This window comes from Tinamus guttatus, unplaced genomic scaffold (genome assembly GCF_059628265.1).
Source record: "Tinamus guttatus ecotype Peru unplaced genomic scaffold, ASM5962826v1 Tinamus_guttatus_pri_ptg000356l, whole genome shotgun sequence".
NCBI lineage: Eukaryota > Metazoa > Chordata > Aves > Tinamiformes > Tinamidae > Tinamus > Tinamus guttatus.
In genome coordinates, this window is record NW_028288890.1 from 4,798,321 (window position 1) to 4,824,601 (window position 26,281).

At 47.7% G+C, this 26,281-nt stretch overlaps 1 protein-coding gene across 3 annotated transcripts in view; it reads left to right on the plus strand.

The window, feature by feature from the left end:
- CALN1 (calneuron 1) overlaps positions 1 to 26,281 on the plus strand; it is a 143,900-nt gene that overhangs the window by 37,773 nt on the left and 79,846 nt on the right. For 2 of the 3 annotated variants that reach the window (XM_088530136.1, XM_010222814.2), the window contains exon 2: positions 2,149 to 2,273. In XM_088530136.1, the coding sequence (XP_088386262.1) occupies positions 2,156 to 2,273 (118 nt within the window). In that variant the 5' untranslated portion in view covers positions 2,149 to 2,155. The remainder of the gene's footprint in view (positions 1 to 2,148; positions 2,274 to 26,281) is intronic. The other variant, XM_088530135.1, reaches the window with a different exon arrangement.

A 26,281-nucleotide genomic window follows, 5' to 3' on the forward strand; every position in this document is an offset into this window, starting at 1 on the left:
TGTAGTCTGGGATTTTCTCCCCTTTCCTGTATTAAAATGCTTTTCTGCATCCCAAGTGGGAGCCGATTTCAGGTTCTTCAAGCCTGTCATGAGTTTTAAGTGGTTGTAGAAGCAAAAGTTCCGCGAGAGGATTTTGAGAAGGCTTTAATAAACCTTTGCATGCGGAAATGCAAGACTTGCTGTTGCTACACTTGTGTGCAGAGGCTGGATGAAATCAGCCACCACCGCGAGGGGCTGCCTGCCCTTAGTTGTGGGACCTGGTGCGGGCAGGTACCAGCTCTGCCTCTGCGTCCTGCTCTCCTGCTCCATCCTCCAGCCCAGGTGCTCCCTGGCACACTGGGTCTGCAGGGCAAGCTCATGTGAGAGTTGGTAGGAGTGTGTTTTAAACCTCTTTCTACTTCAATAGGATTTTGAAGATCAATGCAATGACTCTTACATTGCACATGTGATTACAGATAAAAATCATGGCTCAGTTGCTGTGTGAATCCTGTGTTGTGGGATAGGAAGCTAATGAGGATCATGCAAACTGCTGGAAAAATTTCCACATTCCAACTTGTTAGCACCTAGAGTAACACCAAAGTTGGCATCTGGTATGTGTGTTCCTATGGGTAGGTGAAATACCTGTCTTGGTAGTGGAGAGCAGCATATTGGAATGAAATGCATTAATTGGTTAAGTGCTGGGAAATTACAGATATGCTTAATGAAAAAGAAAACCTGGTTTACAGTTTCTAATGTGCTGCTGGAGAAACTGTCTCCCAAATAAAAATACTTAAAATTAAGATTAGGATTTATTTACATAATTACTGCGAAAGAAATTCTAGGTATGTGCTAAGTAATGCGAGCGAAACCTTATGGCTTTTCTCCTCTTCCCTGTGTCTCGAGGTTACTTTTGCTCTTTGTGCAAGTCTATTAAAGTTTTTCTTACTCAATGAGGCAGGAAGTCATTTGTTATAGAATTAATATGTGTATATACACTTGTTTTATTGACTGTGGTAAGAACATATGGCTGTGTAAAAGCCAGATCATCCTTATTGTTGTTGCCGAGGATGACTCAGTAGGTGGCACTTACCTCTTCATGGCACAGCGAGCTGATCTCCTGGCATGGCCATAGTGAGAATGTCCTTGGAGTTTGTTTCTAAAGGTGCTATATCCCCTGCTGGTATAAATTAGATCTGCCAAATTTGCCATATAAATTTATATTAATGATCTGTTCCAAACTGTACTGCCCAGTGTGTCCTGGCCGCTTTCCAGTTTCTGGGGAAGCTCTGGGCCAGATCCTCAGCTGATGTCTGCGTAGATCTGTTGACTCTGTTGATTTAAATCTGCTGCAGATTTATAGCATAAAATGCAATAGGCCTATGATGGGGCTGCGCTGATTGAAACCAGCCAAGGGTATGACAAATCTTCCTCTTAATATTTCAATTGACTTTGGCAAACTTGCCTCTTTCTTGTGTATCCTAAATCAATGTGTAAGTGATGCTGACAGTAATTTCCACTCTTGTCTGTGCAGATGGCTGCCCTTCACTAGACTGCGGTGTTTATACCTGCTAAGTTTGCAAACACTTTGCTGCTAGTCTCCCAGTGAGCAGTGTTTTTCTTTAGCTGTCATAGTTATGAAATTAAAATGGGAATTTCCTTTTTTTCAGCAAGGGCCACGAGAGTGTGATGTGCACCTCCTTGAGCACTGACGCTCTGAGCAGGACATTTGAACTGTCTAAGGGGTTTAGATGCTCAGGAGTGGAGTCTGAGCCCCTTCGGGTCTGGACCCTTGCACAACTTTGACAATCTTCTTTCTGGCACCTGTGACTCCTGCAAACCGTGTCCTTATTATACGATCACAAATCTCTGCAATATTGGTTCTAGAGAATATTTTTCTAGGACGCCTTTTTTGTTGTGTCTCCACTAATCTTGTTCTGCATTTAAATCTTTTTTTTTGTCTTGTTTTGTTTTAGCTCCTGTTTTAGACACTAAGTAAAAACTGCGATCTATCACTCATGCACTTGACTTCAGCCCGTGTTCCCTGTTCAAGGATGCAGAAAGCTTTTGTCCGGCCACTCTTTTAAGACAAGCAGTTATGCTGTGAGGAAAAAAAAAGCAAAGGCAAATAACTAAAATAAGCCTTTCTCTTCCCTTTTGCCTTGTTCCCAGGGAGAAGATGCCATTCCACCATGTAACAGCTGGCTTGTTGTACAAAGGCAACTATCTGAACCGGTCGCTCTCTGCTGGCAGTGACAGCGAACAGCTAGCCAATATCTCTGTGGAGGAGCTGGATGGTGAGTGATGTCTTCGGAGCTTTCCAAAGTGGAGTTGGGAATGGGGAAAGGCTCATGTTTGACTGGTAGCTTCGTCCTGCGGTGATCTGAAAGGGAGCTTCCTGGTGAAGCGAGGAGTAAAAGGTGTGTTGGAAGGGAAATGTTTCAGCAGCCTGCGAACAAAAAAGACCCCAGACCAAAGTTGTGTTCACACCTGGAGGCTGATTTTAAGCTTGGATTTTGTCCTTCTGCCTGGAAATAAGGCAACTTTTGAAAGAAGATAGCTGCTTTTTACAGGCAAAAGTTGCAAGAGACGAGGTCGTATTTTCAATAGTGTCTTCTGCTTCTTCCTATAACCTGCAAAGCTGAACTTATTCTCCTACGTGAGTTGCTCATGTGCTTTGTGGCTTTAGAAAGTGAAGTTTTTCTCTGTAATGAGATATGTGGAATGTGGCTCGTGGCTTAGGAACGTGGAAAGAGCTTCCAGGTCAGTGATTTGGTGTGCAGGTGGTAAAGCTGGATTAGGCACAGCTCTTGCCCGTAGGGTCTGCCGTGATTTCCTCTCCAGAAGCTAGTTGCTAGTAGTCCCTTTTGCCCCAGAGATAGGCTATTAGGCCGGGTAGCCTCCCAGCCTGGTTTACTGTGGGGAGGTCTCTGTTGTAGGCGATTTGTAGCTCACCTGGGCCATTTATAAGCAAAAGTTAATATTGTTGACAATATTGGTCTTTGAACACTGAGGAACAAGTTGAAGCTCTTGGTTTGATTCCCTAGTTGGACACTTGTAAACCATGATCATAATCAGCAGTCTTGACAGAGAAGTTAATGAGTGTATAAACAAGAAAATGGTACTAGGTAGAAACAGCCCTTCCAGGACAGGTTGGAAGCATTTTGGCAAAACAGAAGAGAAAAAAGGCCAGCATTTCTGCCCTCTTTCCTCTGTTTCACCTGCTGTATGGTAAAGGAGACCTCAGTTTTCAAACCTTTTCAACACTGATGATTGGGATTTGGTTTTGCAAGCTTTATTTTAACTTACAGTAAGTAGGAACAGGACTTTCCGTGAACATTTATTACTTCTCTTCCTTCCAATGAGAATGGATTGTACATGCTACAGGTGAGATATGCAACATGCGCAATTGCTTTTAGCTCAGATCCCAGAAACACAGGGATTTTGGAGCCATTTTTCTTGATAGTTTTCCTGGGTCACCAGCTTTTCTCAAAAGCTTGAGTTGGCAAGTGAAATGGTTCAGCCTGGTTCAGCAGGGCTGTGACGCCGCTGTCAAGGTGGTCCCGGTGTGAAGCCTCCCATTGCCATATCTGTGTGGAGAAGGGCTGGTGGCATCCTAACTACGAAGCCAGCAGGGAAGGACAGGCACTGCGGGCCACCCCAGTGCTGTCCCCATCTCTGAGCATCTCTCTCCCACCCAATGGGAGCCGGATGCTCCATCCGAGGGCGCCAGCAGCAGCAAACCTGCCTTCCCTAAAGAGGAAAGCAGGACCCGAGCGGCTGTGGATCGCCACCGTTAATTAACGGCAAATGAGATGAATAGGTGTACAGGAGCAGCCTTTTAGGAAGGCAGCGGCTGAGCCGCTCGCTAATGTGAGCGCTGCATCCATTTAATGTTTTCTCTGCCCTATTATAACGGTGCTATTGAACTGGAGAGCAGCAGATTTCATTCATCTCTGCTCACAAAGAGTATCCCCCTCGTTCTTCAATAGAATAGTTAGAGCTCTTTAACTAATCATCCATTTCTTTTCTGGTGTTAGACACAGGCTTCTGGTTAGAATTTAGTTATACTTTTTGGCAGCCTTTTGCTTTGCAAACGCCTATTTTCAAGAGCTTTCTATCTTTGCTGTAGAGATGTGCCGCAGTTCTTAGGCAAGGCAAGATCTCAACTTCAGGCCGTTTCTTCCCACCTGTAAACACAGAAATGGTGCCGAATTGATCCATTTGCTCTTGTGCTGGAGCAAGTGTAAGAATTTGAAGATGAATTTCTATGGGCTCACTACCAAAGCCCAGTCTACCTAGCAGAAATTATATGTAATATTAAACCAGCAGTCACTGTCTCGCTGGGCTTTATTGGTAGCACTGAAAAGCACCAGGGTGTTGGGTAATGGGTTAAGGTAGCAGTGCTCACTGTACAAACCCAATTCAGAAATAGCATTCCTGCATCAAAGGTGGATTAGCCCAGGGTGCTCTTCCCTGTGATGATAATGTCAGAATATGGGAGCTTCCTCATATATGGAGCTGTGATAGCTCTATGCCAAAAACATATTTGCATTTAATCATATATATGGGGAAAGGGCAGCCAAATTCTGCTCGGTTTCCCTTTGCAGTGAGATTTTTGATGCAGAGAGAGTTCCTGCATATTGAGGACCCCCAGTCTCATACCTTAAATCCCTGAGGGTTGAAGCTCTTTTTGGGAAGTCGGTGGGGTTTTTCTGTGAGGCTCTGGCACACGCGAGGCTCCAGCATGTGCCCAGGTGTTTCCAGCGGGTTTTTGCATCTCGCTTTGTGTGTCTCGACACCGTTGGCTCTGCAAAGGCTTTCGGCGGGCGCAGGCTCCCGGATCCCGCAGCAAGAACAGGCTGTGCAGCCCGGGTGGAAGAGAACGGGGCACTTGCTGCAACAAATACTGCCTGAAGGTGTTTGCTTGAAGCTCGCTGGCGATGCGTGCAGGGGAATATGGAGATCAGGAAATGAAAATATTTACGTCTTCAAGTAAACAGGAAAGATTCTGCTTCGGATGAGTATGCGCAGTCTGGAGCGGCGCTTTGAGGGTGCTGCTGTGCCTCTTCTCCGACTCGTTATTTTTCTCCTATGAAAACTTTTCAGACTTGCAGCAGCCATCTGTCGACTTTAACTCAACACTGTTTTTTTCCATCATGCTTTAAATACTACACTGGCAGCAAGGAGGAGAGGCCGGAGAGAGAGCGGGTCACTCTGATCACTTGTCTCTTCCTAGCAGTGGTTTTGCTATTTGTGGCTCCGTAGTAGCATGCGGGTTTTTAGAAACTGTCATGGTCACAAAGGGAATTAACTTGCAGAAAGCTATATTAGGTGATATTTAACTTTGTAACACAAAGTAAATGACGGAGTTGGAAGTGACAGGCCATCCATAACCTGTCTCTTGGGGACCACGAGGTACGATTGGGCCTTGGATGAATATTATTGCCATATGCTCCACAATTTCTAGGTGTGAAAGTATAAATTGAGTCAGGGACAAACTGCTTTACATATGGATTTTCTGGCTATCACTGCTTGATGCAGAACTGTGGTGCTGTTTGTACGTACACGATTGTTTCCACCTTCCTTTTAAAGTCAGCCTCTGCCTTCACATTGCACTCTGCTAGGAATATTTTTAATAAAACATGGTGGATGGAAATCATCATGTCAAGCTTGAGTCATCCACCTCCATAGGCTCTATCTAAAGGGTATTGTCAGGAGGTAAAAACATTTCCATAGTAGGAATCTGACAAATATCACCTGAAGGGAGGCACATGCATTATAAGTAGGCTTTGCAGAAGCGCCTGTGAAATGTGTGCTAGTCGGAGTGCCTTGCAGAGAAAACCCAAGTGCAAACCGCAGCAGCAGCAGTTATTTGTCCAGAAAGACATAATGATAAATCCTTACATGACCCAGATTCCCTTGGAAACAGCGGTGTCCTGCCCGTGCAGGAGCAAGTGTTGCTGTGCTGCAGCGGGGTGATTGTGATGGGCACCTAGTGATGGGACCATGTCACCCTGGACAGGGCAGGTCCTGTGGTACCCAGAGGGTTTTAGTTAGGATGGGAGGTTTTTTTCCTGGTTGTAGCCATCAATCCTGCTGCTTGATGGCATCCTAAGGGATGACAACCTAAGAGAAATTCCCAAAATTTCTCTTAAGAGAAATTTAGATGGTCTAAACTGGAGATGTCAGCAGGGCAATGGTGTGAATTGTCTCTAGATGTGGGAGCTTTGGGAGCTGTTGTCTTCAAAGCGAGTCTCTGGGGGCTTCCTCTGCTAGGAGACCTTCCTGTCATTGTGGTTTATAAACTGCACTATGGGATGGGCTCTGCCCAGGTGCTGCCTCTCTCCAGCAACCTCCTCCTGTCACCCGCAGAAGGTGTCTTCCCTGGGTCGTTGTTCCCCTCGATCCCTGCATGAAAGTCAGCAGAGAGCGGCTGAAGACTGTATTGGAAAACAGCTCTTGAAATAATTAAAGGGCACGGTTAAATGATGCCCATATGGATTTTGAATTAACAGTTGGCTCCTGCATGCCAATAATGCCGGCAGGGAGAAGCGGCTGAGGATGTGTCAGGGCTGCAGCGGTTTGTGGAGACGCAGAGTCCCCAGATACAGTGGGTGCTTGGTGCAGGGAGCTGGTAGCGCCCGTGGTCTGTGCATGGTAGGAGGAACAGGCAAGGGTGACACATCTCAGCATTGCCAGCCTGGCCCTGACTGAAGAAAAAAAAAAGGGGGCGGTATTTACCCTCCTGTGTGATATATGATGTCAAATGTGGTGTGTCTTGGATGCTGCAAGACCCAGAAAGCGAGGAACCCTGCTGCTGCAAAGCCCTGTGACCTTGAAGCCTCATCTGGGGGTGTTATTTAGCAGAAGTCCCCATGCAGCATGGGGATTGTGGCTGATTTGGATCCCAGGTCCCTTTCCTGTTATCAGGACTCAGTAAAGAGCCTTTTGCTTGCTGGGGCTGCAGCGGGACGCCCCGTGTCTCCTGCCAGGCGTTGCGTTGCCCGAGGACACCTGTTTGCTGGTGATTTTGATCTCGCTGCTGTGCACGGAGGGTGCAGTCGGGCTCCCTCCAGCCGCAGCTACAAACTGGCTGCGCCGCAGCGGTGGCCTGAGACTGGTGATCGTCGGGTCCCAGGTGAAATCAGATGGCATTTCTGGAGAAGGGGTAGGCTCAAGGAAGGAAGGAAACCCAGGGGAGGTGTGTTAGTCACTTGACTGACTCATGTAGCAGCAATAAGGCTGCCTCTGGCAGCATCTGCCTCGCGAGGCTCTTTGTCCGTGGGGAGAGAAGGGAAAAGAGAAACATTTGGGAAAGTGGAGAGAGAGAAGTGGGAAAGAGAGGGTGGAGTTGCAAGACCTTTCCCTGGAATAGTGAGGTACAGCAAGGGGGATCTACCTGGGCATAAGGACCAGCCGGCATGTGCAGCATCTCCATCTTTGGGTTTCAGCACAAGCTCTGAGAGCAGCCGCTTAATTACGTGGATGAAACTATAAAAAGCTCCTTTCTTCTTTTGCAGATTTCTTGTAAAAGAGAGGTGTATCCACAGCGTCACCATTGCGAGTGATCAGGGCTGGAAGTGGAAAAATTTATGCTTTTTTGGGTTTTAATAGTGTTTCGTGTCTCTGAATATAAAATTGCAGCATCACTGTGCGCTTCCTCCCATGGACCAAGCTGGAGGTATCTCTGACTTCTGCTGAGCTCCTCTAAGCTGGTTTTCCAATTACATATTTTAATTACAGTGTGGGTTTCCTCAGGACTCACCAGTTTCAGATATAAAACAGCCCCCATTTAAAAATCATAAAACCTGGTGCAGGATGAACATTCTGCAGAGCATCATTTGACTGAAGGAAGCATATTTGCTCGAGACGGGGAGTGTTCAGACCAGAGCTACTGATGGGGAAACTGTCACTACCTGTCCCAGCCTTCACGCCAGCTTATCTCTGACGAGGTTCAAGGTGAAATCACACAAAGGGAATGACTTCTACTCGTAAATCCGTACAATCTGCCCGATTCCCTAGGAGTCTGCAGACTTCAGTGTTGTGCCTGGAGCGTCCAGCAGATGCAAGGGCCCTTCCCTGCTGCACCGTCTTTGAAAGTGTTGAATTCTCTGAGCTCTTTTCGGAAAGTTTTCTCACCTCTTTGAGCGGCAGGGTGGTCCTGCATGCCATGGAGGAACAGATCCATCCACAGGTCCATCTGTCCATCCTGAGCCTGTGGTTTAGTCCTAGCATCGTGGAGCTCTCGTGCTGGGTCTCCAGAGCATCTGCTGTAGCTCAAATCAGCAGCAGTTCCCACCACGAAGGGGCTCGGTGATGCTTGGACACCCAGAGCTCCAACTCCCCTGACTTACCGATGAGGGCTCCGTTGCGTAGGGCTTAGTTGCTGCATTGCCTTGGGGTATATTGGGTTTGAAGGGCAGTGTGGAGTTTCCTTGGGCTCTGGAGATCCTCTGCAGGACCATAGTAGAAAGCTGGGAGTTGGAGCACTCCAGAAAAGCCCCTGACCCTTTGCACAGTCAGTCAGTCCTAAACCAGTGTGGCCATGGGACAAACCTGTCCTGGGTGCTCCCTAGGGAAGGGCTTCCAGTGGCTCTGTGGTGGCTGGGGACTGCGCTGTCCTTGTCCCACACCTACTCTGCCCGTGCCACCAGGAGCTGCCACGGAGGATGCTTCTCACCCAGCCCTCAAGTGCGGGAGAAGGTGTCCGCATCACTTCTAAGGGAAGAATCTTTGCAAAAAAAAACCAAAAAAAGATCATAAATAAAATGAGCCTGGCTGCCAGTGAAGGAGAAGGGCAGGGACACCATCTGGACAGCAATTAAGGAGGTTGTTTGAACTCCAGCTACGCTGACACAGTTAGAGGACCCGGCTGGTGAGTGAGCGAGGTATTAGCGTTGGGCACTCGGGTTTCCTTGGACAGAGGCTGGGGGGATTCTGGCTTCTTGTAGGTAGCAGGGAAGGAGCCTCCTCAAGCTCGGGCCACCTTCACGCTCTGCGTTAGGGCAGTTTTGGGACGGGAACCGCAGTCTGTGGCTTCCTCGGTGCTCTCGCCTCTTGCAGCAGCCCCGAGCAGAGCCATGAATGCTCCTGGGCGGACACTCCTGGCGAGCGCTTCGGATGATCCCAGCTCATTTCCAGGCCAGGCCGCCTCTGGAGCGCGGTGATAACGCGCCGCCTGCATCGCCCCAGGCCATGGGGACGTCGCAGATTCAGATGAAGGACTAAACCTGCTTTAAAAAGAGGTTTAAATCTTGCTGTGACACATTTATACAAATTTTAACATGGATTTTTAATTTTTTATGCAAGCTTCTAGACCAGCTCATTAATTTTCCAGGATCCTCCATGCCTTGTCTTAAGGCATGCTGGGGATGCTGCTCTGTCTCTGAGCGTCACTCTGCAAACTCAGCGGGTCTCATTCCTTGCTGCCACTTCATTGCTCTGGAAAAATGCTCTCCAGGCAATGGCTGGTAGCTGCTGGGCAGGAGGACAGGGAGGTGGTACTCGTTGTGTGGGGTTGCTGCATCCGCGCTCGTGCCTTCAGACCGGGCAGCAAAGGGGGCTCCATGCTGCTTTCTGCCCTGCTTCCTAGCTGGAGGCACGTGGGAGCTGCGGATGCGGCAGGACCTTTGCTGGCTGCGGGGTAGGTGGGCACATCGCAGCGCATCCTGTGTGGCACCCTTAGCCCTTCGAGCCCTGAGTGAACTCGTTGTGGTGCTAATTTGTTTGCCTGGGAAAGGGACTGGCAATGCTATGGGAAGAGTTTTCCATCCAAAGCCCACTGGGAGTGGCTTCCCATCCCGGGAATGCCAGGCATCTTCCTTCTGTTTCCAGCGGAGCATCGCTGCGTCCGCACTGCAGCACGCATGGGGCGGCCTGTCCGCGTTGGAGGGGATGGTGACATGCTGGCAACATCACCTCTGCAGAAGATCTGGAGGGTCAAAGCGGCCAGACTCTGGCCCAGAATTACCCATATATACTACTACTTCCCATTTAACAGTCCAGGCAGAAGCACAAATGCAGCCTTTGGCCTGGGTTTAACTGGCATTAGCCGTCCCATCTCTAGTGCTCCATGCAGAGTGAATGACTTGCTATTTATTTCATTTCCTGTGACCTTTTTATCAGTGCTGGAGCTTGAAGAGAGATTAGAGGGGTCCACACAAGGTGCCATTAGAGCAAATGGAGATGAGTGGCTCAGCAAGCCCGTGCAGCGCAGAGCGGCGCGCGAGGCCCCGCGTGCTGGGGTTGGTGCTAGCGACGCACGGCAGCGGGACGAAGCCGTGTGAACATGAGCACAGAGGCTCCCCCGGGCTCGGATGCCCTTTCCCTGCGTGTTTGCTGCCAGGTGCCCTGGCGAGGAGCAGGGGTCGATATTTCAGCTCGCGGTGCCGCTTCGCTGTCTTCCAGCACGTCAGGTTTAATCGAGTTGTAGCAACCCAAGTGTGGTCCCGCATCAGTTCCCTCCCTCCGCCGGGGATGCTTCCCTGCCAGAGAGAAAACATTCACAGCAAACCCTCCACTCTCCGCTGCCTTTAAGTGCTTGCTATAAAGGAACATTTAAGGAAGGATTTGTCTCCTAAATAGCTAGGTTTAGCAGTTATCTGTTCTTACTTAGAAGCTGAGTTCCAGGAATCTCTTTCTAGTGCTTCATGGAGATGTTTTGGTAGTCACCGATCTTCTCATGCCTCTGCTTCCCTTGCAGTAATGACCTTCATGCGTGGTCTACCAATGCTTGGGGTGCTCCAAGACCTCTGGGTCAATCATCCTTGGCACTTAGCTCCATGTGGGCAATAGCTTTGCTTAGCTTGTTCACGTGATGCACGTGATGACTTGAACAGATACCAATTAGTTTTCTTTAAAAAATATATTATTAGTATTACCCTTAGAAGCAGTGCAATGTCAAGGTCAGTGTTCGTGGCCTCGGTTTGGCTGTCGGAACATGTTCTCCATGGTAGCAGAGAGCAGCTCGGACCTGCTGAGCTGCTGGGCAGGAGCCAACGCCGGCAGCAGCGCTGAGCTGACAGGCTCCTGCTCTCCGTGCCGTTGTCCCTGCTCGTGACCAAGTGCATTTGCGCTATGGAGGGGACGGAGACCCGCTGCCTGAGCTCGGTCACCTGGGGAGCAAGCGCAGATGAGCGAGCCGGGAGCAACAGTGGTCTGAAGAACAGGGAAGGGGCATCCCGGGAAGGAGGGACCCTGAGTGCAGGGCAGGGAGTCGAGCCTGGGAGGGGATGAGGGAGCAAAGTGACTGCATGGAGCATTGGGTCAACTACGGCCGAGCGTGAAGAGCCGCAGCCGGGTCCGTGGGCAGCGGTCGTCGCTGCTGCAGGAGCTGCTCCCAGCCACCGGCCAGACGGGGACGCGGGAAGGAGCGCGGCCGGGAAGCGCTGTTTTTCCTGGCTTGGCCGGCTTGTGCAACATCAAAGAGGATCAGGAGGGCCCTTTGAAGTCGGCCTTAGCCTCTCTGTGCCTCTGAAAGCAGAGGGGTGCCAATCTGCCGGGGTGACAGCAATGCGCCAGGAGCTGGGGACTGTGCAGGATCAGAGCGCGCTCGGCCAGTGAGGCCGTCCGGGTGCCCCCGGGACGTGCCAGGGCCGGGAGCAGCCGCAGGGCTGGCTGCAGCACTGAGCTCCCCACTGCTGGCACCTTTGTCTGTGTTTGCAGGGCAAGTCCAGGGATGCACCGAGCTGCCGCCCTCTGGGAAGGGGAAAACTTGTCTGGAGATGGAGCTCGAGTGGGGCTGGTGGAGGGTTTGCTGCTTTCTTGCAGTCTAAGGTCAGCTCAAGGTCCTGCATCACTGGGTGACGCTGCCGTGCGTGGTCCTGCGCTCTCGGGGCCACAGCAAGGGCCTGGCCGGGGCTCTGGGGTGGCACTGTGGGCTTTGCACCGGGCTGGAGGAATACCCAGGAGCTTGTCCCCAGAAAGCAGACAGGATCAAACACCTCGCTGGCCTTTGCAGGAGCTCATAGCGGCTTCCTCGACCCCACATCATGCCCTGCCTGGAGCTGCAGGCAGCACCGCAGCCTTTGCAACAACTGCAGGAGCAACCAGAATAAGTGGCAGAAACCTTAGCGGGTGCTGTTTGCCATTTCCAGTATTGCAGAGCAAGGCAAAGTCACGCCGTTAAAGTGTTTCCTGTATTTTGGATAAGAATGCTGCATAAAAACAACCAGACAAGCAGACAAACAAGCAGAGCCTTGGTAGCGAGCAGATATTTCTCTCTCCTATTTTTGAATATACACCATTATAATGTCATTTAAGAAAAGTCCTTGTTTCTAAATAAGCCATTAGAGCACAGGCCCATTAGCAACCTGCAAAATGAGGCAGCGTTTTGTAACCCGAGATTATTCTTTGGGGCAATTTCTATTTAATTTGCTAGGAAACGCAAATATCATTACATTTCCTCCAGCTGAATCCTATGCAGGGCCGTGGGGTTTTTGTGAATAGGTTTGGATAGGGAAGTGAAAGACACATGGCTGTTTAATTGATTGTAATTGCTATTATTTCCCTAAGGAAGGAAAGATTTGAAGCAGTTATTTATTTTTTTATTTCCTCAGCAGTTCTTCATGATTGCACATAAGGGGTAGATCGCGCTGTGCAGGGACACGGTCATTTTTGCCTTTGAAATGTGAAACTGTGTGCCCGTGTCTGCCGCGTGAAGCGTCCATTGCAGGTGCTCCAACGCTAGCGGCCGCTGCTTTGCAAATATTATTTCAGTGCTACAGAAGGAGAAATGGGAAATTTCCGATGTTTGGAGGAGGTGTGGGGGTCTCTTGTTGCTCCTTATGAAAAGAGCAGAGGTAAAGTTGTCTCTGGTGGCGTCATCTGGAGGAATCTGATCTGCACCTCTGGGTCTGGGCAGGTCGTGCTGCCTTGGGGCTCCTTCTTATTTGGGGCCAAATCATCATATTTTTATTTATTTATTTATTTATTTTTCCCACACATCGGAAGCTGGGGAAAAAATCACATCTGCTCCAAAAATGAGGTGTTTCATAAAGGCTTTGAGCCATTAAATCATTTTGGTTTGAAGGTTGTGGCACACCTGTAAATCCTGCCTGGCCCAGCCACGTGCTGCCATCAAAGAGCTGAACCAAAAAGCTTTATTTTTGCAGGAGCCTGGAACCAGCCATTCCTGCAGCCACCATGAGCTGATGAAGTGGCTCAGGGCCCCATAGTCCATACTTTTGCTGCCAGTGCCCCTGGTGACAAGCACTGCTGCACTGCCACCTTCCCCAGGTCCCCTGCATGGGAGAGGGACCTGCGTCCGCACTCCCGATCGCCGCACCGGTGACACCCGGGTCCCCTTCCAGGCCGCTTGGACCCGACCCACGGCCACTTTGGACCTCCCGTCCCCCTGTCGAAGGCTAATGCAGCATTGGGACGTGCAGATGGATGGCCCTGTGTCACCAGAGATGGTGGCCCTGGGCCCTGAGAGGTGACCAAGGATGGGATTGCGGCCGCTTGGATCGGAGAGGGGAGGATCAGGGCCGGGAGAGATCCTCCCCTGTCCCCACCAAACCATGGAGCATCTCAAGGCTGGTGGCATCGTGGCATTGCCCGCGTCACCCTGCAGCCCACAGGGCCACCCGCAGAGCCGGGAGCGCTTGGTTTTCCGCTGCGGATGTTCAGCACATCCCGAACGGCTTCCCCGGCAGCCAGGCAGGCATCCGCCCGGGAGCCCGTCAGCTCGATAGTGGCTCCGAGCCGGAAAAATATCCAAGGTTTGGGTTGGATTGAGCTGCTAAAGGAAAGCACACCTCTCCTCCCACCACCCCGTTTGGGGGCTGTTGGAGAGGTTCGGGAGCTGGTGACTCCTCCAGCACTCATTCCAGCTGCCTTCCCGGCTTGACTCTCATTATTTTATATAGAATTTCCTTTTTACTTCTTTTTGTTTCTTTTTTGTTTCCTTTGTTTCCTAGCTCTGCTTTTTTTTTTTTTTCACAAGAGGGAGGGAATATATGGAGCATGGAAAGAGAAGCAAAATAAAGAGGGAGCCCAGTTAAACACGGGGCTCTGGAGAGAGGTCCAGGCTGGGCTTGCTCTCCTGCTCCTGCTTTTGTGGTGGTAACAGCAAGCAGGCAACGTGCTGCAGTTTCTGTAACTCCTTCTGTGTCTAATGCTAAGGGATTATTGATCCCTGCAAGGGGAGAAGAACAGATGAGTAAAAACGCAGCTGGAGATTGGGTCGGACGAGCAAACTCTCACTTGAGAAGTTGCTTTATCCTTTGATTATCTATTTTTTTAAGACTGTTTTTTTTCAATCAAGTGTTTGGATATTTTTTTTCTGCTGGTTAAGGTTATTCTCATCATTCGTGGACCGGTGTGGACAGCCAAGGCTTTAGGCCGGCGTACGTGGACCCCTTGCGTGCATGGGGAAGGGAGGGAGTTTTGCTAGGTGGAAGTCCCGACTCAGTGACACACGGAGCTCGTCTCCATACCCTGATGTTCCTGGTGGTATTTGTTTGCAGTAACAAAAAGCTGAAGCTCCTCTTTCCAGGTAATTTGAGCAGTTCTGGTACATTCAAACTTCTTTCAGTGCATTTTGTGGCACCCAAGGAACTCAGGTTTGGAATCACAGAATGAAGTCTAAGCAAACAAGAAACAGCTCTGATCAGTTTTTAACCTTGGTGCTGTCTGTTTCTCCATCAGAACAACGTTTAAACCCAAATAGCACACATCCCTGAATTTTCTTACTTGGATATGTGGGAGAAGCCTTCCTTGAGGCTTGTTCAAGAGGGTAGATGTCCCACTCACCAGTGGAAGAACTGGTCTCGCCTTGTAGAGGGTCTTGCCTTCAAAGTGGAACGTGCTTCTTTTGCAAATGCAAAATCCTGATCCCATTTTATAAGCAGCAAAAATCCCATTGACAGAGCTGGGCTTTCACTCTCTGCAGTTTAAGAAATCGGATGACTGGCTGATCTCCTTAGTGCCTATTTCTGTTTCTAAAGAAAAGCTTTTTAGCTTTGTGCCTCCTAGGAAAGTTTTGTCCTCAAAGACTGAGTTTTGGTCTCTTTAACTGTGTGGGCAAAAAAGTCTAGATGTGACCCCATCTCATCAAGGGGTGTAGCAGAGTGTGCACATGTTTGTACATGAGTGTAGTCGAGGGATAGAGATTTTAATATATTGCTTGTGGTCAGCAGAAAGCCAGTCTCTCCTTGGTTTGTGATGAACCTAAACAAGCCTGCTGGAGAAGGGTGAGCTGGCAGGCCCAAAACTGCTGTGAGAGTTTAGAATGAGGAGTGATGATGAAGAAGAAATAGGCTCTTCTGAACCTAAGCCCTTCTGAGAACTGGCAATATGGAAATCGGTATGTTGCTAGTCATCAACCATCTACCTCTAGTCCCGCTTACCTCTTCCAGTGCTTCCTTGTGAGGCCGCTGGGCCTTTGATGGGGTGGGACTAAAAAGAAATGAAAGAGAGGACTAAAAAAAAATCTGGAGAATGAGGTCTGTGGACGTATTCATTTGTGCTCCCAAGGCTGGTTTGGTGCCAGCTTTGACATTCTCCCTCTACCCACTTTCCATGTCTCCGTCTCAGCTCTCCGTAGGCTGATGGTAACTGCAAGGCTCTCCTTGACTTCAGTGGGAGCAGGACTGGGCTCTGGCTTTCCAGAGGTCTAGAATCGTTTATCCAAGCAAAGTTTATGGAGAGGAGAAATCCCAGTATCGTTCATAGTTGTGGGCACACACCTGGATCTACCTCCAGCTACCTGGAGAACTAAATGAGTAATCTATAACATCTGATCTTCTTCTTTTGTCTATGGGAAGAAAAACCATTTCCATAGGATAATCTCTGGTCTCTACTATGGAGTCTCTAAAGTGCCTTGCTATGGCTATCAAGGAAACTGTGACTTCAAATTTGAAGCTGTACAGAAAGATTCTGGGCAGCTGTGACAGGCACACACGGATGACGACTCCAGAATGTTTGTAGCAATCTGTAAGCCATAAATACTTGGTGAGTGCTCTAGTGACTTTTTAATTTTAGTGGGAAAAGCAGAATGTAGCAGCCAGAAAAAAAATGATACAAAAATAGTAGTAACCCTTTTGGGAAGAGGAAATGTTACTCCTCTAAGAACAGCAACCCCAATTAAATGGAACCTTTAAAGAAGTGGATAGCTAATTACCCAGATGAGGATGAGGCAGACTCTTGCACATGGAAAACAGATTTATTGGGGAACTTTTATCTATGTATATAAGTCCGAAATGATTTGTTTTCTTGCTGCAAGCCCCAAATCATTTGTGCTGTGTAAATATTGTGGTTGATGGCTGTAAAGATTTCCAGTGAGATCAAGTTGGAAAGGGTGATACGGTCAACTGCAGTTACCGGGGCTGCGGTGGGAGGTGGCTCATGGCTCTGCTGCTGTCACTGCGCGGCAGCCGCAGCCGGGGCACCTTGGCTTGCGGTGCGTGGGGCAGGACCGTGGGTGCTGGCACAGAGGGCCCTGGGCAAACGGGCAGCTAAGCTGACTCCTGGAACCAAGAGCATTCCCTTCCCTGCTGTGGCCTCTTCTGATAAGAGCTTCCAGCATTCCTGCATGTCTCCAAATCATTTAGGTTTTGATATTAATAAAAACAGTGAAGAGCTTGGAGGTAGTAGTTCTGGCATCTATGATATTTAATTTGTACAAACCTTCATGTGGAGTTTAATTTAGACTGATGAGAGAGGGAGTTTTATGAGTATAAAAACCCATTAATTACAGATCCTGTCTTAATTATAAATGGCTTTATTTTAAAGTGAGTTTTACAACCAAAATTAAGACTTGGAGCAATTCAATCAATACAAACATCAATTAGAGCCGACTTTGTACTCCAATTAATTTATAAAGCTTCCCAATGAAGTGTAAAAAATGTTCCACTTTGTACTCATCTTTCTGTTGTACCCAGGAATCAGGAGGTCTTTGTGGTTTTATTAGCAGCCTCCTAACAACAAGCGTGGCCAGAATATCAAACCTTGCAATGCTCTGCTTTTTTCCCCAAATAAACCAGCTCAGTTAACTACTAAAATGGCCAAGCAAAGCAGAAACGTACAGGAAAATAGAAGCTCCTGGTGGTAGTCAAATTTGTTTATTTTTTAAATTTTACTCCAGTTCCGAGAAGCCTGTGGTCCCTCTGTGATAAGTGCCATACCACCAGTCTAGACCATAGTCTGTGCCCCAAGGAGCTTTGGACACCTGCAGACTAGACCACACTCACCTGCAACCCATGTCCATGTCACACCTGATTTCTCTAACTCATAGCTGTTTATCTCACAGGATGAGCTTTGTTCTAATTTCTGTGCCCTGCTCCAGCACTTTACAAATGCTGGGGTTCAGTGTTATCACCCCAATTTTGGAGGGATGAAAAGGAGGCAGGTGAAGGTCGGGCACAGCAGACACATGTGCATCATGAGGATGCATGTGCATCAAACACAGCTGTCCTGTCTTGGACTCTTTTCAGCAGCTTTACCCACCTGCAGCATTTGCTGGTGTATCTGCTCACACAGGGCACACGGGTCGTTTATCATTCTTGTCGGGAGCCGACGAGCCAGCCCAGCTGAGGAGCGAGGATCTGCTCTTGGTCATGTAGCATCATTTGCTTAAATCTCTGCTGTACCTTCAGTCCCAGCTGCCAACAGTGGGAGCTTACCTAGAATGAGGGTGAATAAACAGGCTGCTTTTCAATACCAGAGGGTGAAGCGAAAGGACCTGAGGACTCCATGAGGAAGAGGGAGCATTAACAGATGAAGAAACCACAAGTCTTTATTCCTGCATTTTCATCTGGGCACTTGCCTGTCTTCAGAAGAAGGATGCTGCAGGTGCCACGTGCAAGGCGTAGTGACAAATACATCTTAATTTAGGAATAGTTAAATCTTTAATGCAGGGCTTAAGAAACTACGGAGAACTCTATAGGCTTTCAAGACTTGTCCTAAGCATCCTCCCCTCTCACAACTTGTTGGGGCAGAGACTCTGCCTTCCCCTCCAACTGCACTTTCCCTGTAGGACCCTGGTCTTCTTGGTCTTCTTGCAGAAAAACGAACAAGGAACTGTTATGTGACCATGTGTGAGCTCATGCAGAAAGCATGGAAGGGCTGGAGGCAGGTGCTGGTGCAGTTTGCATTTCACTTCTGTTCAAAACCCTGTGTTTTAGTAAAGCCAAGCCCTGGGCCGCGTAGCTGTTTGAAGTTAGGAACCGAAAAGCAAGCGACAGGGCAGGCAAACAAAGTGAAAACCTGCTCTGAATTATCACAGGCTTTTTTTTGTTGTTGTTTTAAACCCTTTCAAGCAGAGCCATTTGTACTGAAGCAAATTCTCCCAAGATATTTTTAGATGATATGAGCAGAAAAATATTACTCCATAGCAAGCTGTTTACAAATCTGCTAACCTTGTTTAGTGCTAGTAAAACTCGCGGCTTGGTGTGCTGCAGAGCACGCTAATTACTTGACAGAAATTACGCAACGGTGTCTTTCTGAAGTGATATACGTTGGCTCGGCTCTGCTGGGCCCATGCACAGCGTTTTATATAATTAACTGTGAATGTTTCTGCAGCTTTTCCATTAAAACGGGGCGAGCGAGGCAAAAAGAGGCAGACCCTGCCAATTACCAGCTACTCTCCATCTTCTGCTTCACACACTCACGTCTGTAATGTGGTCCAAAGCAGTCGGGCCGTTATCGGCTGCCTTGAGCATCCATTGAGGCACTCTTGGCCAAACTACTGATTCCACCTCTGAGGAAGGTTAGAGGGGAACAGGCTGGAGGGTTCCAGCTGGGGATGGCCAAGGTGCAGAGCCTTGGAGAGCCTGCTGGTAACGGGGACAGGTAAAGAGCCCACGTGGATGTCCTCATCCATCGTGCATGTGGAGTTTAAGAGAGTTGCTCTCTGTCCCTTATTCTCTGGAATTTCAACAGGCCATGAACTGGGAAAAGTGGCTATTCCCCATCACATCTAGGCAGGATAAGTGCATCTGACAGGACAGCATTGAGGTGCTATGGGAATAAGGCAGTGGGAATATACCCATGGGTAGATATGGGCTTCCTTAACAGAAGGGAGGGAGGGAGCTCAACCCACTTTTGGTGTCCCTCTGTGCCTGTGACCCAGCCTAGGCTCACTGTGTCCCCTCCCACTCACCCCATCCCTGAGGGTCCAAACGGCTGGCAGTAGTTGGAGATATCTACTTGTCTTATGGCTGGTTGGAGCATTTCAGGCCTCTCAGTACTTGCTGCCCTTCCTTAGCAAGATGTGAACCCAATTTGCCAAACACTGCCCTGGCTTTAAGCAAGCTAAGGGATGTGTGACCTCTTGAGAGCCTTTCCAAATCTGCCTTGTCAGGAATTTCTGTGTTACTACCAACAGGATGAGAGGCAACAGAAGCAGAAAGGCAGCTGATATACTACAGTAATAAACGAGCTGGCCTACTTGGACTTTTCCTTCTTTTTTTTTTTTTTTTGCTTTTCTTCCTTATTCTTCCCCCAGGTCCCGTTGGGTGGAGGCAGAGCTTCTCAGTGGCTGGTCAGCAGAGGTCCTCCGTGTCCCGGCATTGCCATGGGCGCAGACAGCTGGCACGGGGCATATGGGACAGCTGGGATTTCTGGGTCTTTGTTATCCTTGGCCACTGTGAAATCCCCTGGAGCTACTGGCAACCTGCATAACTTGCAGCAGCCTTCCTAATCACTCCGGTGATACTGTTGTAGTGGAATGATATCTCCAAGAAAACAGGCAGATTTTGTCCAGCATCGCAGGCTCAGGTGGAGTGGGAAGCAGAGTGTCTTGACAAGCAGGGATGTCATTGTAGCATGAGACGTGAAGCAGCAACACGTGTTCTGTTTTGTGAGAAAAGCAGTTTTCAGTGGAGAGGGGTGGAAATACAACAGGAATTCACCTTTCGGGGAACCCGCTTTTGTGCTTCTAGTTCTGTTGTCAGCTCAGAAACCCTTGGATGCCAGCTGGATGATGCCATGAGCGAGATGCTGGACTCAGCGGTGCAGGGTGCTGGAGTTCGGCTCTTACCTGGGTGCAATCCGGAGCATCCACACCTGCAGGGCAATGGCGAGTTGGTTTTTAATTTTTTGTTCTCTCACACAGTTGAGCTCACTGGAATGCAAAACACAGTTTTTCTGGGGTTCTTTTTAAATGTTTACAGACTTGATCTTTTCTGTGCTTGCCTAGAAACATTGCTCACTTATAGCTGCTCTCTTACAAGACGCTTTTCTGACCCTCTCTCCTATCGTGATTTCACAGCAAACTTCTGAATTTCCTTGCAGAGCTGTTGCAAGCAGGGTCCTTAAACCCTGCCTTTAACCAAGGTCTTTCTGTAACTGGGGGGAGGAAAATAAAAGTCGTAAGTGCAAATTGCAATTCTTCAGAGAATAAAACCTAGATGGAGTTGCAAAACTCTTGTCCTCATATGCTTAAAGTGGAGTACAAGCCAAACCTCCCTGGCAGCAGGCAGCAAGGGTCCGGAGAGGCAGAGCCCTCTTGGAGCAGAAGCTAAGGGGGTGCCTCCTTGCAGGAGCGAGCCCACGGACCGTGCGGAGCATCGCAGTGGTGGGAGAGCTGGTGAAGGACAGCCCAATCTTGCGGGAGAGGAATTTCACTTTTCTGAAATAGCCCGGAGCTGGTAAGCAGCAGGGTATGTTTCAGAGCCTGCCTGCTGCTTGGGTTGGTACTTGTTTGGCTGTTGTGCTGGAGAAAGGGGTAGTGGGGGGCTGTTATTTTCCTGCGGTTGTTTACTTTGCACTAGAGTAGGGGCTGTTTTACCCTTGAATTTAGTTACATCTTTGATATTGGCAAAATTGCCAGGAACTATTCCCGTTCCTTCCTTTATTACTTTTCTTATGAATCTCTGTAAATTAAGATTTGCAAGAAATACAGTAATTTCATCAAAATTCTTTCCTATTGCAGCAATTCCAATGTTGTTTTATTCTGGCACCTGTTGCACTTCGCAGCCCAATGAGATGGGCAGTGGGGACGACCTGCACCCGCTCCCTGCGCGGGCACAACCTCCCTGCTGCCTGGGGCCCTGTTTGCCCTCCGTGGGTGCCACCGCCGCGGCAAACGAAGCAGGCGAGTCGCAGATCCACGTTGCGGTTCTCCTAGCCCGCTGTCAAGCTGATTACTTAAGGGGAAGTTGAAATCAAGTGCCGTACAGTCAGCTCTAGATCATTTCAGAATCATTTTTCATGTTCCTGTAAGTAAAAGTGTGGTGAATAATGTAGCAGGTTGGAAACAGGGAAGCTACTCAGTCTTGTAAATTTAAGCCAACCTGGCCATCTCTTCCTTTTGCCCTTGGGTGCAATGTAATCATCATGGCATAAATAACAACAGCCTTAATATAATAGAATTATACGAGAGCTGCTATTGAGGGTGCTATAAAAATAAGGCCAGCAATACTTGGAGGAGCTGAGATGAGAGCTAAAGTAGAGTGGAATTTGAATTGATTTATTTTTATGTGTTGGGAGAGAAGGAAAAGAAAATAAGCCCTACGATGTTTGCAAAAGCTTAGAGGAGGAGTTTTCCAGGCCTGTTTGGGTGCCTGTGGAGTGACAGCCAGCCAAGGGGGGGACTTCAAGCCCCTGCTAAGTAACTATTACCCTTGGCGAGAAGGAGGCTGCCGGTCTCAATGGCCCACGATAATTAATGGGAAGTAGCAGGGCAGCCTCAGCCTCACCCCCCAGCTTTGCCCCCCTTAGGTGGTGTTCTAGTGTTTGCATCTTGACAGCACCAGGAGGCCCCGTATCCTATGGGGTCGGGTACTGCGAGCTTGCAGCAAAGGAGGTGGTCGCTGCTTTAAAAAGTTGTCAGCCAAATGTTCCCAGGAGGGGGACATGTGTTGTTACTGTCCATGGTGAGCTGCGATGCTGCCAGCAATTGAGGTGGAGATCCTGCCCAACAGCAGAGTCAGCGGCAGGATGAAATACCCTGTGCCTAAACTCCCCAGATATTCCTGTATCCATGCACATGATATTCCTTCATCCATGCACACACCATGACTCCCATCTCTTGTGAATTCTTAGGGATGTAAGGAGATAAGAAACCAACTCTAGACCATCTGAATTGAACTGCTGTGTGAGGACACATGGGCTTCCGTTTTGTTTCTCGGGATTTTCACTGTATTTTGGAAGTAAAATGCACCAAACTGTTGGATAGGCAGCATATGAGCTCTGCAAAGTGATGGGACCCAGCAAGAGACGTGGCTTTGTGCGACCCTCTCTCCATCTGGGAACAATTTCATGTATTCCTCTAACACTCTCTCTTCATGCAGAGGACCTTGAAGCGCTATTTAAGCAAAGAAAGCTTACCAGGAGCGTGAGCTTCTGTGCAGGCCTGGAAGAAACAGATGTGAATGTGGGAGTCAAAAGCCCTTTCCAGAACTCTTGTAGGCTTGGAGAAAGGGAGGTATCAAATGGCTCTTCCATAGCTGTGCTAAAAAACACAGACCAGAAAGGGGAGGTTTTCCTTTATCTCACCCCTGTCTCCTGCCAAAAGGCCACCACTTGTTTGAGACTCCAATGGAAGAATAAGTTCTTTTCATGTTTTTCCTTCTTGTTAAAAAAATATTTTATTGGCTCTTGCTGCAGATTTTGTTACATTCAGCTGCTGATTTCTTATCTAGTTCATTGCATGAATAAGATATGCCACATATTTCCCTGGCATGTCTACCTAGTATAAATACTATTCTCTCCTTCTACAGACAGAAAATGTAGAATATATGTATATTCTGTATGCATCTAAAATTCTAAATGTCATTTTTCCAAGACTATGTCTTTAATGGGAATTTACTGATTAGGTGCATAAAAGGCTACAGAAGATGACAGTTTTCCTGTGCTCAGTTTTAATACAAAGAGTACTACGGTTGCTAAGAGACTGATACTTCAAGTTTGGAAATCTTCATCCACACTAGATGTATTATCTTGGCAAATTGGACTTTCTGAGTTGGCAGCAAATGGAAAAGAGTAACTTTTTAAAAATAGAGATAATTTAGATGACGTCAAAGACATCTGGTGTCCTTTTCTCGAAATGTGAGACTGATCTATTTTGCTTATGTGTATAAATCACTCTGCATCCAGTGTAAGGTTTTACTTATGCATGTGTTTGAGTCTGATTTATTAATACCTTCCCTTTATGCATGAGATATTTATCCAGATACATATTTTAATTAAATTGGTTTGGTGTTTACAGAATACCTGTTAGATCTTTGCACCTTGGAGCCCCTCAGTTTTGTGCCTGATTGCAAAGCAGGATCTCTCGCAGCATAGTGCCCCAAAACACCCACCAGGCTCAGCAGTGACTCAGAGGGAGGACAGTCACTTATTTACCTTCCTGGTCTTCCCTTTTTTGGCTCTCCCTTCTGAGTATGGACCCTCTTGTTGCACACTCAGAACAGTTTGGCTGCAGACCATATAACTACCCTGCTAATGGGCAACATATCTTGTCCTAATTCCTACCCCGAGCTGGTGGAGGCACAGAAAAGGGAGAGGATTGGATGGTTTTAATCCCGTTTTATCTTTCCTAATGCATTTTGGTCTGGAGAAGTACCAGCTCTCATGAACGGCAAGAGGCTTTGAATGGCAGATAGATAGAAATCAGCCAGGGGCTCTCTTTCATGCGTGCAGAGGAGTAGAGAAGAACAGAGGGAAGTGGAGATAGAGCTGAAATGGGCAGCAAAAGACTGGCATGAAAGAAGAGGAATAAATGAGAAATGACTCAAAGAGGGAGGGTGGGAGGAGATGGCAGCAGGTTGCAGGGGGAGAAGCATTGTCCTTGTGTAGGGAATACAAAGCGATGGAAAGGAGGGGAGGGATGAAGCCTGGCAAGGGAAGAGCATTCCAGGAGGATGCTTGTGAGGAGAATGATCTATGGAGGATGAGCAAGAAGAGACTCAAAATCTAGCTGAGGATTTTGTGGCCACAATTTGTATTTTGCTAGCTTCCTTCCTACAGATTCAGCACCTTCAATCACATAGGTAGGGCACATTTTCTGCACGCTGACTTGCAGTGTTGGGGAAGGCTCTTCTTCCACTTCAGGAGTTATTCTGCATCCTAGACAGAGATAGATGGCCAGGCATAAATCATTTCCTCCCAAGCAGAGTGTAAGTTGGACTTCTCCATAGTTGCAAGGAACACATTTGAATTTTAATACCCTCTCTGAAATGTGATTGCAGCCTATCCACTTGATTATGTGTCCAGGTTATGTGATTTTGTTATTTTTAGAAACATTCATTTGTTCCAAGAAGCAGTAGATGAAGAAATGGTCGCTGGAATGTGAACATGTGATGTATTTTCCGCATATCAAGTGAACCTAGAGTGAAATGATGATAAAGGCAGGTTACAGGTTTTTCAAGCTCAGACAACACACTATAATTGTATGTCAGGAGTCATTCAGGTTGGATATCAGGCCAGCTAATTAAACCATCCTCTTTGAAGAGACTTGCTGTACTTTCAGCTTTTGCCGTTTAGTTCTCAAGAACAAAAAACTCCGATGGCAGCTCTCGTGTTCAGCTCTCATGTTGGCGTTAATTTGAATGGGAACCAACACATGGGAAATGGGCAATACAATCAAATTCTCTTGTTCAGCTGCTGTAAACCAGGCTTATTCCTACCAAAGGTAGTGGAAAAAAGAAGTGTGCTGTGTGTTGTGCCATGTGCTAAGTGTTGCTGCTGCTATTCCTTTCTGGTGGCTTCCTTGCTTTCAATTTTCACTGGTCCATGAAACCTAAATCCAGCTGTAATTTTTGTTTTTTCCTGAATAATCTGTGGGCATTTTATTGATATGTTCCTTCCACCTGTTTCTCAGGGCATAATTCATAGTTTGGTGAAGGAGGACTGTACTGGACAGGACCAGGGCAGGCTCACCAGAACACAGGGTGCTCCCATGGCACGTAGTGCAAACAGGTCAGCCTAACATCTGTCGGAACAGTTGGATTTTTTTGGAACTGGATACCGAAGTATCCAAGAAGAGAAGATTGGCCACAAGCAAGCGTGCTTTCCAATGAGGACCGTCTGGAAAAAGCATTCTAAATTTTCATGAAAGCAGGGAAGGAAAAAGCATTCACTCAGAGTCCTTGTAGCCTTCCCTGTAGCTTGGAGGGACTGCCCAAGTTGAATGATTGATGTAGCTGGAGAAGATAGGATGCCTTGCAGGCATCCCTTCTGCACCAAGCACACTCTGCAGTGTAAAATGGATGTCTTAGCCCTAAAATATTGCTCACGACTGCCTTCCACTTCATCAGCCCAAAGGAGATGAATAAATAATGGGGCTTTATGCTCTGTTGGCATTGGCTTCTTCAAAGCTTCGGTGTTTCAACACTTAAACTTGGCTCTAAGAACTGGGGCTCTACAGAAGGAGGAAACTCCCTGAGATCTGAGACAACAACTGCCAGCTCTACTATCATACAGAAAGGTGCTGCCTCTTCTTGCCCCTCTGGAGTCTCACAAGTGAATTTTAGTATTCTTTCCCCAAAGCCCATTCCTGCGTGGAGAGAGATGGTGGAGCTGAATCAGAGATGAGCTTGTCTTCTTTCGCATCCCAGTCCATGCCACCCTACTAGTGCAAGCCAAGCAAGCATTCCTTCCTAGAAAAGCGCCCAAATGTCATTTCTCTTCCATCACATCGGCAGTGTTCCTATTTATTTCATCAGGGAAAGATTTGCGAAACTCATTCTTGTTTTCAGGATAAATAAAAAAAATTACCGAAAGATAGAAAGTAAAAATAAAGGAATGCTTGAACGTTATTTAGACTGTCTTGAAGCTTGTGGTTAAAGAAATCCTTTTCCAGTTTTTCAACTGGATTATCAATGCTCCCCCTCCAATGCTTATTTTACAACTGAATTTTCCAAGAGTGCTTTCAGGTACACAAAATTATAAGTACAAAAATTTTCTGTTTAGAAGTGCTTATATTTATATGCCTTTGATGTGGAGAAACTGAAGTTTCATTCAAGTAACCCAAGGAGAATGAAATGTAAATATTTTGAATGTTTGGAAGATGCTCGTTTATTCAATACAGTATTTTTCCTGTTTTCTTCAAAAAAAACCCCAAACATCGTAAAAAGAAAAACAGAAGGGTTTCTTCTATGCCTGCTGTTAAGCACTTAGGAAGAAAAAGCTCTGTCTGGGTACGCAGGTAAAATCTTTCACACCTTGAGGATGCTGAGCCGGCCTCTCTGTATCTGAGTGCTCTCAAATGCTTCCTGCAATCTCCTTCAGAAGTGTCAAAGTCCCTGGATCACTAAAACTAACTCGTTGATAGCAGTGAGCAACTTTCAGTTATCCATTTACATTTCCAGCTGTTGATGTTTAAAACTGGCTTCATTGCATCTCCGCCTGCTTCCCC